Genomic DNA, 14,962 nt, shown 5'->3' with positions numbered 1-14,962 from the left:
AATGTGATTGATTGAATTCATATTGTTTAACGTCCCTCTCGAGAATATTTCACTCATATGGAGACATCACCACTGTTGGTGAAGGGATGCAAAACTTCAGCCCATTTTCTGCGCTTATGGTCATTGAGCAGGGAGGAATCTTTATCGTGTCACACCTGCTGTGACACGGCACCTCGGTTTTTGGAGTCTCATCCGAAGGACCGCCCCATTTAATCGCCTTCTACGACAAGCAAGGGGGTACTGGGGACCTATTTTAAACCGGATCCCATAAACATACATTCTCAAAACTTTGTAAACATTTAACACATCTTTCTTTACACAATAATAAACTCACTATGGGCTTCTTGTCGTGATGTATAAACGTACTATTTTGTGAAACCTTTTAAACACATGAAAATTTCGATCATCAAAAGTGAAATAGAAACTTTCGGGGAAATCGTGAATCCATCCCAAACACTGCTTATTTTCATTCATGTCAATTCGATATGTCCCAGCAAACTTAAAATAAGTCAGGCATTAGTCTTCCACATCTGCTTCAGACTTAAATATTCTATTGAACATAGATGTTAACGATACACTTACAACTCTACCTTACGACAAACAAGGCCACTTCAACTTTTCATATATAGCAATATCCCCATCATCACTTGCATACAGTGCTTATGTTACTCAACTAATTCGATACCCAAGAGCTTGTTCTGCGTATGATAGTTTTTAAATCAAGGCAGACTACTGACAAATAAATGACTTACTAATGAAAGGTGAAGATAACGAACAGTGATCAATCTCATTTTTACTAATTATTTCGTTTACCTGATCAGGATATAAGGCTCACGGCGGGTGTGACCGGTCAACAGTTGATGCTTACTCTGCTTAGACACCTGATCCCACCTCTGGTATATCCATGGGTTCGTGACTGCCAAACTCTCTATTTTGTATTGCTTATTTTGTATTGCCACTTTTCTGGGCCACTGTTTTTTTTTTATCATAATAGCTCTAAAACTTCATTGTTATTTCGGATTTCAAACATTTCGGTTGAGCATCACTGAAGAGACATAATTTGTCGAAATGCGCATCTGGTGCATCAACATTGGTACCGTATAAGTTTTACATTATAGGTGTTTGATTGATCACTTTTCTTTATCCTAACCTTTTCACTTAATATTGTGTGAACTTAATACTAAATAGTATGAAAGATAATCAGTTAGTTTTCTTTCTTTATATGTCAATATCATCTTGAAAATGAGATTTTGTGTTTCAATGTTATTGCCATTACAATTATAACACGTATTGTACAATGGAAATTTTTATTTCTTTTGTACTAATTTTCTAAGTAAACTCGATTATACTCGAATTTTAAGTCAAGGGAACACAACATTTTAGTTTCTAATTATTCATATAAATCCAAGGTCAACGTCTTTAAAAACCATTACATCACATTACGATGGGTGTTACCGGTCAACAAGGGTCCGTGTTAGTCCTATTCCAAAATTTGTATTCTTCACAGGATTTATGAGATCGATTACTGTTCATTATATTCATTCTTCTAGAAGTTCGTTTCAATCATCAAAAACATTCTGTGAAACGTTTCAAATTCCCAAGATGGGAAGATTGTTTTCTTCAGATTTTCAATAATAAGATTCGCAGATTACGTTTCCTCTCATGGCTTCACACAAAACATCAGCAACCAATCATCATCATTTACCCGCACCAAGTCGTTGTTCACGAACAACAGATTTTCGCCATGTATTCCAAGTGCCGATTCTCATTTGGGATGATTTCAAGGTCACAACATAAAATCGAAATTACTAGTGTTTACTATATATAAAAAAAACTTGTAGACTTTAATAATATCAAAGAAAATTATCTCCCTGTTTTTGCAAGTGATACCTTAAGGACATGCGCCATGTTTCTCAATTATAATTTTTTGGGTGACATTTAATGTAGAACTCGCGTGCTTCTAGAGCTGGTACCTACAAAATATCTCGGGGTATATTACCAGCATATTTTTCTAGTTCCTGGTTGTTGCAAGTAAAAACGTAAAATCAGTTCTGTATTACAGGTTATAATTAAGTTATAGTGACAAAACAAAAAGGAAAAAAAAAAGAAAAGGAAATCGGATCAAACCTCGGACCTTTGCATTAGTAGCAAGGTGGTTTAACCACTGAGCTACCTAGGCCGATATACAATGTATGGTAATATTACAACATTATTTTTTAAAAAACTTATTTCGGGAAAACATACAACTATTCACATCAACAAAAGTCGATGAAAAAATATTTTTTGAGATAATGTTAGAAACGTCGCACATGTCCTTAAAGAAAACTTCAATTTGTACACGACAAATAAATACACATTAACGAAAGTCCCAAGGCTTTTATTGGCCAATTGCTTTATTCAAGACTGACATTAAATTAAGTCATTTAACCAGAACTAGGTACAGGGTATATCATTATTAGGGAATATAATAATCACCAACTCCGTTTTCATACACTATGCACATGGCAATTAAAAAAAAAAACCCACACACATGAACAAGTAAACATTAAATGACAATCTTTACCTACAGTATTCAAAATATTGCGGCAAATATAAACATGGGTAATTTGGTAAAATTGCAACATGTTTAACATAATTATCTTAAACATTAATTTTTCACCTTGTGTTAATCATATTTTTAAAGTTTGCAGTATAGTCAACATGCATGTATTTTGAAAACCAATGTTCACCGTATGATGACAAAATCATAAGTTAAACATAAATTGCAATTTTACCAGTGTACATGTAGCAAAAACACTACGAGATGTAAATATGCTGCTCTATGCGACATGTAATTTAAAACCATACATGCCATGACATACAAAAATTTTTCAGCATTTTTTTTATGCATGATACCTGTACATACAATATATGAACTACACTATATAAACTATGAAGACATAGGGAATGTTACAACACACAAACATCGACACGAACAACTGTAAAGTGTCAAATTTTCGGTACAATCTGTCCCTTCCTCAGGACGATAGAATATCTACATGCAAAAGAAAACTAAACACAAAAAGAAACTAACACTACAACTAAACTACAAAAGCTGGTAACAAACAAAATGTCTACATATTAAAATTACTGAGTGTAATATGTGACAATAGATAATTTTAAAGTGTAGACGTTTTGCACGATATCTGCTTTTGTTTGCAATTAACATCACTACACATAACTGTGATGTCATAATTAACATCACTACGCATAACTGTGATGTCATAATTAACATCACTACACATAACTGTGATGTCATAATTAACATCACTACACATAACTGTGATGTCATAATAAAGTAATGCGATTTTTAAATTGTGAAGTGTAACTGTGTGATACAATTAAATGTAACCCGATATCTTCAAGTCAATGTCTGTTATCATAAATGTAACCCGATAACTTCAAGTCAATGTCTGTTGTCATACTAATGTAACCCATAACTTCAAGTCAATGTCTGTTATCATACTAATGTAACCCGATAACTTCAAGTCAATGTCTGTTATCATACTAATGTAACCCGATAACTTCAAGTCAATGTCTGTTGTCATAAATGTAACCCGATAACTTCAAGTCAATGTCTGTTATCATACTAATGTAACCCGATAACTTCAAGTCAATGTCTGTCATCATACTAATGTAACCCGATAACTTCAAGTCAATGTCTGTCATCATACTAATGTAACCCGATAACTTCAAGTCAATGTCTGTCATCATACTAATGTAACCCGATAACTTCAAGTCAATGTCTGTTGTCATACTAATGTAACCCGATAACTTCAAGTCAATGTCCGTTATCATACTAATGGGATTTTTCAGGACTTCATTACGCTGTAGGAGTTATCGGATTTCATTCCTGGACAAACCGCCATTTACATCCCAATGAACTTTTCAGAAATTTTATACCTCATTCTTATATACTCAACACATATACATTTATACATAAACTATTTGTACATTTGTACACTCATACCAATATTTCAACATTTTCAGACTGGAACAAACTTCACTTGAATAGAATTCTAGTTGATTTGGAACAAATCATCAAATCCTGATTAAACTCTGGTCTAATGAAGCCTCAAAGTTCAAACAAATTAAAACTATGAGATGACTTGAATAATTTTGAGTAGAAATAATTTAAAAAAAATGTTATATTCACTTTCATTTGCCTTCCAGTTAAATATAATAATTGATTGTTCCAACAGTGAACTAAATATAAATTGGAAATTTCCATACTGAAATGAAATAATTGTTTGGCTGTCTAATGTCTAATGTAACTCTCACGACATTTTTATTTTGCATTGTATACTGTTTTAATCATACAGCATAAAAATTAACAGGGTATTCACATATCTGAGGGCAATACAATGATTTAGTTCCCTCGGCGTATAATACCTCACTCCCTGAATATTGTATTTCTCAGGCATCTAAATCATCATATTCACCTAAAAAACATCAGTAATTGTTATAGCAACACAATCTACATGGTCTACAAAAGCATGTAACAATGGAATATAGAGCAAGGCTGTGGAAGATATGGAGATGTGGCTGATCATAAAAGAAAAATGTACATGAAATTTGAAAATATTCTAAAATCTACGGGGCGGATCCAGGACTATTTGAAAGAAGGGGTTCTACCATTAATTTTGGTTTTGAGAAGGGGGGAAAGAAGGGGTTCTACCATTAATTTTGGTATTGAGAAGGGGGGTTTCCACCCTTAAAATGCATATTTTTACCATTTTTAAAGCCAAATTTTCTGACGAAAGGGATGTTCCAACCTGTGAAAACACCCCTCTGGATCCGCCAGTTAAAATTTACTTGATCCTTCCTTAGCTAGATCCCAATTCAACTAAATTCCTCCTATCTGGAATTGCCTATTTAAGATTTTTCCTAGAGTACATTGTGCTGCTGTCGTCCATTGTACATGCTAAGACTTATCTATGACAGTTATGAATGGTGGGTTTTTTAAAGCTGATGGAACAGACTTGTGGTGAACCCGTTCTTTGAGTGCTTATTAGTGGGAGTAGATCTTTCTAGAATATGCTAATGTTTTATCATGAGTTTAAAAGGTTGTCTTTATGAAATCCATCCACTCTCTATGGTTAAAGCATTAACACATCACCAAAAATAAATACAGCCGTACAGTGAACTTAAGCTAAGCCTGACAGTGCAGTCACATGCTTCAGATATTACCATTCAATGCTATAAATTACTTAATCATTACTTAATTATACAGCATCTTTCATCATCATATACCACAGTTTTGAGTCCATGTAGCCTCAAAAGGAGCATGTGGACACCCCCCCCCTCCCCCCCCCCCCCTCCAGGAAAAAACTGTGTTATGCAATGATGTTAAAAACCCTTAATTAACCAACATCAAGATGTTTTCTTCCATGCATCCTTCTATTTTTTTTTTTTTATACAAATTCCACTCGATCTATTGGTTTCCATTGCCCCCTGCTCACCACGGGGAGGTGGAAGGAAGAGCAGGATAGATATTATGTTGAACAAAAATGATGGAAGAGCAGATGTACCTAAAAATGAAAAATTACTCCGTTCTAATGCCTGCAGTTCTGTATGTCATTCAAGACGCATTTATACATAAAGTTGGTGATCTCTGTATAATATATTTGCTTTATAGAGGGATGAAAAATATGGAATAATTTGACACTTTTACAAATAGCACCTAATCTAAATATAAAGGAAAAATCTCTAAATAAATTCCGAGCCGTTTGTCAAATCTATACGCAAACATCCTCCGGTAGTGTAGAAATGACAGGTTTGTCCAAATCATGACTGTGGTGGATAGGATGGGGCAAAAAAGTTTTATACCGGAATAGACAGGGGAAAAACTTTTTAAAAATCTTTTACTCATGAACAGCGAGGCCATGATTACTCATTAACTCAAGACTCAAGTGAGGTACAAGCTCAAGAAAGTTTTTACGATACGGATGCTATATCCCCCCCTCCCCCCCCCCCCCCCCCCCTTGTGTATTATACTCCCAAAGCTCATACGTACAGAGAAGTTAGGAGAAGTAGGTCTTGACGGTGCCTTTAATCAGTTCGTCACAGAGGGGGCACTTCCTCATAGCCGGGGCACAGTCCAGGCAGCAGACCAAATGACCACAGGGCAGAAAGGCAGCTGCCACATCCTTATCACAACAGACCTTACAAACCAAAGTCTCTGTCAATCCAAGGAAGTCTTCCTGTAAAATCTTCTTCTCTGTAAAATATAAAAGATTCTCTAAACCAAGGAAGTCTTGTCAAATCTTCTCTGTAAAATTTAAGGTATCTGTCTGACCAATAATTAGATATCACATGGTTTATTCCGTCTTAAGTTTTCAAAGTATGGGTCAAATAGTTGTCAAAGGTGATCACCGTCTAAAGGTCTCTCTCTGTCAATAAACACATATTTTCATATACCTTAAAATGAGATATAGTGCAAATTATACAAGTAATGTATGCAATGGGATCTTTAAATAGCCACACCTGCTGTGACACAGGACCTCAGTTTATGCGGTCTCATTTGAAGGACCACCCCGTTTAGTCACCTCTTACGATAAGCAAGGGGTAATGACGACCTATTCTAACTTGGATGATTTCACAAGGTCTATAAATAGATACAATAACAACTAGATGTGTCGGAGCAACACTAATGCCCCCTGCCAAAAATTAACTGACCGGAACCAAATAGTAACTGTATATTCTCATGTTACATGTATATCTATACCCTAAATTTTAACTCAAAATGTTCCTGCAAACTGAATTGTTTGAAATTTTCACAATTAAAGGGGCATAACTGCAAATTTTCTGACCTCAACCAATTACAAATTAGACCTGTGTATTCTCTTGACACACACACACATAGATATATATACATAATATATAAACACGACTGAAGAAGACCAGTAACACGGTCGAAATATTTCTACAAAGTGTTTAGAGTTATATATATATATATATATATATATATATCAGAATGTTTTTGCTATATGAACGTTAGGTGAATAAATTTGCTGTTTCTTCTGGCCGTGAAATAGTTTCTGAACAGATTTTATCCCCCCCCCCCCCCCCAATGCAATTGCTGGGGCATATGTAGTGTCTGGAATCTGGAATTAGCTGTTGACCACTATACACTTGTATGAGGCGTTCTATTATTAAATGCTGGAATAATCATACTATCATTAAATAGATATACTGAGTCGGTTATAAATTTGATATAGATTATCTACCCTGTGTCTCTCTCTGAGTGTAACCGTAGTCTCTAGGTTGGCCTGGTACTGTATCGCTGTCCGTTCTGTTTTCTGCAAGAAATTAAAAGTATTCCATTTCCTTTCATACATGTAAATGATCTATCCAAGGGCAATCACTCCCGCGATCTAAAGACTTCAAATTCCACAGAGCTACCTTCCTTTACACTTGTCACAACTCATTCAAGTGACCATCTCATACTAAATGCATATGCATGGGTGTAATTATCATATTTACATTTCCAATGTTTTTGCTCTTGCTATTTTTAGGAATTCTAATGATGGCTATTTCCTGATGTTTTTGCTCTTGCTATTTCTAGGAATTCTAATGATGGTTATTTTCTGATGAATGCACTGCATCCATTTACAATGCCCCTATAAATCTTGATCAATATAGTCCATCTATTTTAACAGCTGGGAATTCCAACAGTAATGAAAGTATAAAGCAAATGAAAGAAATTTCATTTGTGAAAATACATGAAGATATGAACTGCATACCCATATGTATTTTGAAAAAGGAAATTTATTTCTTCAACATTACAGAAATTTTTTAGTGCAGATATTATCCAAAGTCACAAATAAATCTGGATAAAAATGTATCACATTTAATTTCATAGGATAAAACTGTACAGTATATATGTAGTATCAGTGATTTTTTTCTACCCACTGGTACTGGTACCGGTACCCATTCAACTGGGAAAAATAGCGCCAAAATCGAACAAATTTGGAATTTTCTACCAATGTAACGGCAAATGATTTTAACTAAAAGAAAAGAAAATAGAGAACAAAACAAGAAGTAGTGAATTGGGAATTTTTAGTCTCAAAATTGGGAAAAATCAATGGTTTTTGGCATTGGGAATGGTACCGTTTATCGGTACCAGTTATATAAGGAAAAAAACTCGCTGAGTATAGATCTGTAGTGAATTAGCAGTGTCAAACCTTCTAAGGCTGTAGGACTGTCACTGGTGCCGGCCACTAGAGGTTGTGAGGACTGGGGGGATTCATCAGCTACAGACATATTCTGCATTCCTATAACAAAAAACAGGGGTCACTGACATTCATCTGGTGATGGTGTGAGTGTAAAATGCACAAGCTTGCAAACCACATCTGTCCTTTATAAGCATGTATATTGTAACATCTATCCCTAATCATTTCTTTCTGAATAGTGACTGCTGGCTGGATTTTACCTGGTATAGAGAGTGGTCACTGGGACTATTTAGGTCACTGGGACTATTTACAGTACACGACACGAGTTTTATGCGTGTTCCACGCAACGCGGTGGAACAAATTTGCCCCAAACACGGTGGACCTTTAAAATTGTTGGCACCTTTGAAGTCCTATTTTTTCCGCGCGAGCTAGACATTGAAGTCCACGGAGGATCTCCGTGGATGCCACCGCGCATCTCTGTGGATGTCATCTGTACCTCCGTCGATGTCACCGTGTACCTCCGTGTGATAAAACAAAGAAATAATTTCCAAAATGATTCACCCAAAAAACCTTTTCGCTTGGCCAGCATGCATGTCCCCACCCCATTAATTATTTAGAAATTAGCTATCAATCATTTATTAAATTCTTGTAATTGTTGTTTAATGATACGTTGGTGTTTTCGGTACATATTCGTATGTAGACTTCCCTGCAGACATTCACACCTTTTTATGAAACGCCCAAATTCTCGACATCCTGTATATAAACACCTGTGTTATTCCTACCACTCGTCGGTACATTGTTTCACGGCACGTGCAGCACAATTTCACCAAAGGTTTTCATTGTAATTAGGAATAGGTGATTAAGGTCAGCTATATACATGTACATGTTTACATTGGAGATGAATTTCATTATGTACTCAACTGTGAAGCAATGTGAGCAAAGAATCAAATTTTTATCACCTAAACAATTAAAAATATCTTTACTTTTAAACAAATCTTTAGAAAAATCCGTACTTTCATTAAGAAAATAATAAAATAAAATGTGCTCCCCTACCTAGAATGCCCATACTTCACATTAATAATAACACATTTTTTTTTGGTTTTTTTTGCATTTAATGGTTATGAGATCCAATAAACTGAATTGAGTACATGTAGTCTTGAAATATCACAAAGTATAGAGTTGACAACGATTGAAATAAAAATGCAGACGTTTTCTCGTTTATTCAGTGACTCACAAACTTGCGCGTCTCCTGAATGAAAGTTGTAAAACAAACGTACTAGGTTTTGGTCAGTTATAACATAATACGGGGGTAAAATTCATCTCATCTTCGCTACCAATGGGTTTTGGGTCAACTGTGCCTTCGTGGACGAATAATCTTGGCTAGCGAAGATGGGGAAAAATGCCTAGATAGTCCGCTTGCATTAACATGTATTATGAAGGTGAAATCGAAGAATTATCCAGTAAATCCAATGATGTTGCAGTATATATAGCATGTACATGTATTTATTTTATTTTTGACTGAGAGGGAGATAGACAGCTAAGCACGTAACATCGTTTTAAAAAAAGGGGGGGGGGGGGGGACTCATTCATTAGTCCTAACCCGGACCAGCCGAAAAAATTAACATGTAAAGAAAACAATATGGGAAATTAAAAAAATATCAGAATGAAAGGGGATGGATAATTAATCAGAAAAAAATTGTACTTTCAAGATTTATACTGAACGTATTAAACTTCCCGTATCTGTATACATTCACGAATATTATAATCAATGATTACCAATGCTCTCTCTCTCTCTCTCTCTGTTGCTTTCATTATCTAATGCATCTAAAGATTAAAGATTAAATAAAAGATTTTAATAATCGATAGCGTATATGAATAAAAGCAAATAATCGTTAAGTCATTTCTGTTTATATTGATATTAGTCTTTTTTTCATGAACTAGTTGCATTTGACACCGAGGATTTACATCCTTAAATATTGATTACAAACACGTGGAATCGGATAGGGTGTAATTTGAAAGTTAAGAATTTAGCCTTGTAGCGACCTACCCACTGCATGATTTAAGAAAGTGAAGTCGGAAGGGGGAATGGAGACAGTTTCAGACTACTACCCCCCACCACCACCCCCACCACCACCACACACACACATGGTCCCAATTTAAGGTTTTTGTAATCGGACAATTTAAGCACCATTTTTGTTGTTATTTTATTGCTTGTCAAGAATTTTACACAACTTAACCGGCAACATACCCCTTCTGATACATTGAAAAATATAAGTAATGTTAGCAAAAAAAAAAAAATGTTTGTCGGGTTAGCGGTACTATGATGTATGACTATAACAATGACCTGTGTATAACTTGTACATTCCATGCAAATTCGAAGGGGTTTTCGCCTCAGTAGAACAATGGGGGTCAGCTAATCCGTGTATTTGAAATCAACAAAAGTGCTTACCTTCTTGCGGAAAATGTGAAATATATTGGGTCGGCGAAAGATACCCGTGATCTTAGACTAGATCTGATATCGCGCCGACCCAATATATTTCACATAAGAAGTCAAAACCCAAACTAGCTAACCGTAATTTAGTTATACTGCGACAAAGACCCTAGGAATTTGCATGGTATATACTTATTATACAAAAATCATTGCATTATCCAGACACTCCCGATAAACATTTTTTTTTTATGAAAACCTCTATCAAAATACATTGAACATAAGTCTCCGTCAAATGTAATTAACTCGGGATTTTAAAAATAAATCACTCGATGGTTTGTATTTTTGCTTCTATTAATTATGTAATAAATTAATTCCAATTTGTTAATCATCGACAATGCTCTAGTTTCTATATTGGATCAAGTTATATTTGTCAAGATGCATATTAACACAATATGATGGAAGTAATTATGTTAAACAGCGAATTTGTGAGAGAGAGAGAGAGAGAGAGAGAGAGAGAGAGCACATCGGTAATTATTGAATATCCCTATTACATGTTGTAAATGTCTGTTTTTCATTTACTGAATATACTAATTTGCATTCAAAACAGAATTTGCCTGCAAGTTCGCATAATTTAAACAGAGAATTTAAGAATATTTTAATGAAGAAAGAAGACTAAAAGAAAAAATTTCAAAACCAAGTTTTCTTAAAAACATAATATATAGTGTTTGGTATCGTTGGAATCGGCTCAAAATGCTGAAAAACAATATAAGTATCAGGGGAGAAAATATTGACATTTTTTTCTTTTCTTAAAATTCCACCCTTATCTTGATTATTTGGCCTGCGGCACATTTTCACATCTCCCGCAAGGCGCCCGTGGCCAGAACAAAGCTCTTAGCAGCTGTGTGTATTCGCAAATAACACACACCGTGGAACACGGAGGACACGGTGTATCTCCGTGGATTTTCCACCGTGGTCTTTCCACGGTGGAGTGTATAAAACTCGTGTCGTGTACTGTACCTGGTATAGAGTGGTCACTGGGACTATTTACCTGGTATAGAGTGTGGTCACTGGGACTATTTACCTGGTATAGAGAGTGGTCACTGGGACTATTTACCTGGTATAGAGTGGTCACTCGGACTATTTACCTGGTATAGAGTGTGGTCACTGGGACTATTTACCTGGTATAGAGAGGTCACTGGGACTATTTACCTGGTATAGAGAGGTCACTGGGACTATTTACCTGGTATAGAGAGTGGTCACTGGGACTATTTACCTGGTATAGAGAGGTCACTGGGACTATTTACCTGGTATAGAGAGGTCACTGGGACTATTTACCTGGTAGAGAGAGTGGTCACTGGGACTATTTACCTGGTATAGAGAGTGGTCACTCGGACTATTTACCTGGTATAGAGAGTGGTCACTCGGACTATTTACCTGGTATAGAAAGTGGTCACTCGGACTATTTACCTGGTATAGAGAGTGGTCACTCGGACTATTTACCTGGTATAGAGTGTGGTCACTGGGACTATTTACCTGGTTTAGAGAGTGGTCACTGGGACTATTTACCTAGTATAGAGAGTGGTCACTGGGACTATTTACCCGGTATAGAGAGTGGTCACTGGGACTATTTACTTAGTATAGAGAGTGGTCACTGGGACTATCTACCTGGTATAGAGAGTGGTCACTGGGACTATTTACCTGGTATAGAGAGTGGTCACTCGGACTATTTACCTGATATAGAAAGTGGTCACTCGGACTATTTACCTGGTATAGAGAGTGGTCACTGGGACTATTTACCTGGTAGAGAGTGGTCACTGGGACTATTTACCTGGTATAGAGAGTGGTCTTTCTGATTGGGCAGCCTGAACTTGGTCAGTATTCTGAATTTTCTCTATAATGTCCAGTATACAAGCAGCAGTCATCGGGGGTGGATGTCGTCTACCTGTAACAAAACAAAATTCTTATTCCACCGAGAAATGCTGGCGTAAGCTGCCTATACTTGCTTCCTTACTACAGATCATGTGATCACACGAGAGAAGGCCCATGGGTCTTAACAGTCACCTGAGTAACACGCAATATCTCTTCTGTAAAAAAGAACAGCTTCAACAAACAAGAGAAAGGTCTTGTCACAAGGAATACACACGTGACACACAAGAGCCTTGATTTTATTCCTTGTTTACGATTAGGTCAATTCAACTTAATTAGTAGATTATCATCCAGGGTCACCAAAAAGTTTGGGCGGGTGGGAGGATTTTATTTTTAAATTTTTATTTCTCTGAGAAAAATATTAAAAACAAACAAGTTGGTTTTTTTTTCAACAGAAGCGCATCATTTAATGCCAGGTGGATATCAATCTATGCTATTCTCACAGACGAATTCCAGGTTAAGCTTTAATTTCAAACAGAAATATACCTAACTTCTTCAACATTTACGCCTGTAAGAACGTGAGAAATTAAGAAAACCATATAGATCTATTTTCTTCACGTGGCTTTTACGTTGCTATCCCAGAAATGTAAACAAGAAGTGCAAATACCAGAGTCAGACAAGAAAATTTTCCGGAAATCGCAAGTTTTTCAAAATAAAAAAATTCGGGTTGGGCCAATTTTTGAGCAGCAGGCGGGGATGATAATCTATCAATTAAGTTGAATTGGCCTTAATTTTTACTCCTAGTTGACAATGAAAATGCTCCTTTAAATGTTGACCAACTTTGCTACCCATGGAATATAAATGAATTTTTAAAAACACATTTTATGTACAGTTTATTGCTAACAGTCTTAAAGGGACTGGTTCACGATTTTTGAAAATAATATTTTTCATTTTTGATGTTAAACATTAAAGATTCAACTGATTTAATGTTGACAGTCAAAATTGTGACCTTCTGAACGCAAGAATAAAAGCAATATTTTAGCCTTAAATCTGTGTTATGTAAACAAAGACTGAGTCTTTTCATGTATACAAACAAACCAGTGATATATTGATTTTGTAATATAAAGCATCTTAATTTTGCATAGTCACAAATTCTAACTTTTAGATGACACATTTTACCCCCAAAAATGCATGAAATGTGAAAGGTGTAATAAATTTCAATCGATATCCATTTCTTTTGAAAATTTCGTAAACAATATAACATATTGGAATCTTTGTTTACAAAACAAATAATAAACTATCTAAATTGAGCTTCTGTGATAATGTATAACCTTAATCCTTATGTGACATCTTTCAAACACATTAAACAATAGATTTTGATCATTAAAAGTGAAAAACAAAACTATGGGGAAAATTGCGAATCAGTCCCTTTAATACAAAAGAAATGACTTTTAATTTCAATTGCCAACATTTCTTGTTAGAATTATAGTACTTTCTTATAACGGTTTGACATATAGAAATCTAGCTGCAATAATGTAGCCCTATCCAATTTTTTTTTAATTCTGACGTTTTCGGGATAGGGCTACAATTCCATAGGATCTCCGTAATGGTGCAAAATAATTTTATGAATAACCGATAATAAACTCTGTGTATTAGTCCCAAATGTTGTTTACACCAAAAGGAGTACCAACTTTGTGCTCGGACATGTCTAATAAAGGTGTTTTTTATTAAATATAATGTACAACATGCAAAATCCTTCGTCTGCTTCGCCATGCTTGTTATCGCGAGATCTCGTAGGTGGATCTAATGAAAAACCTAAACATTGACAATCAGCGCGAAAATGTAGTTACTCGAGCCACTTCGACAAAGAAAGGAAAATCATATTGTTGCAGAAAGAATTTACACTCTGCTGTTCGGTTTTTAACTTGATATTAAATTCAAACCTTTTCAATACCGACGAAATAGCTTTCGCCTCCATACTTGTCCATTGATGTAAATACTACCTTATATGGCATATGCAAATGACTTGACAATCGGAAGTTGAAACTTTAGTACATCAAACATGGCGCACAAATATGAATCGAGAAATTGGAATTTATCGAAATTGTTGAAAACGGTAGAATATAGCCTCACAAATCTTAAGTTGCAGGTTGTAAATTTATATATTGACTAAGAAACATAGAATATCATTTTATTTACGTAAAGAAAGTCAGGAAATGTTTAGAATGAGCGCAAATGTTGCGGGAGTGAATCACTCCCGCATTTGCACCATTACGGAGATCCTAAGGAGTTGTAGCCCTCTCCCTAAAAAAAAAAAAAAAAAAAAAAAAATCAGAGAGGGCTACATTATTGCAGCTAATAGAAATCATCAAGATTTCTTTTACCTATCTTTGTTGAAGTGTTCGCAAATGACTTTTAATTTTACAGGACATTCGGTCAGGTAACCAATCTA

The 14,962-nt window shown here is 35.4% G+C and overlaps 1 protein-coding gene across 12 annotated transcripts in view; it reads right to left on the bottom strand.

Annotated features, from left to right (window-relative positions):
* Window positions 1-2,361: 2,361 nt before the first annotated feature.
* Window positions 2,362-14,962, bottom strand: part of LOC125672976 (uncharacterized) — a 96,979-nt gene continuing 84,378 nt past the window's right edge. For 11 of the 12 annotated variants that reach the window (XM_056159617.1, XM_056159614.1, XM_056159616.1 and 8 more), the window contains 5 exons: window positions 12,473-12,586; window positions 8,226-8,315; window positions 7,269-7,340; window positions 6,056-6,259; window positions 2,362-5,570 (listed from right to left, as the gene is read on the bottom strand). In XM_056159617.1, coding sequence (XP_056015592.1) covers window positions 6,063-6,259; window positions 7,269-7,340; window positions 8,226-8,315; window positions 12,473-12,586 — 473 coding nt within the window. In that variant the 3' untranslated portion in view covers window positions 2,362-5,570; window positions 6,056-6,062. Of the gene's footprint in view, window positions 5,571-6,055; window positions 6,260-7,268; window positions 7,341-8,225; window positions 8,316-12,472; window positions 12,587-14,962 lie in introns of those variants that run through there. The other variant, XR_008801523.1, reaches the window with a different exon arrangement.

The sequence above is a fragment of the Ostrea edulis genome, chromosome 3, assembly GCF_947568905.1.
Source record: "Ostrea edulis chromosome 3, xbOstEdul1.1, whole genome shotgun sequence".
NCBI lineage: Eukaryota > Metazoa > Mollusca > Bivalvia > Ostreida > Ostreidae > Ostrea > Ostrea edulis.
Note: the sequence above shows the minus strand (reverse complement) of the source record. Positions and strands in the feature narration are given on the sequence as shown.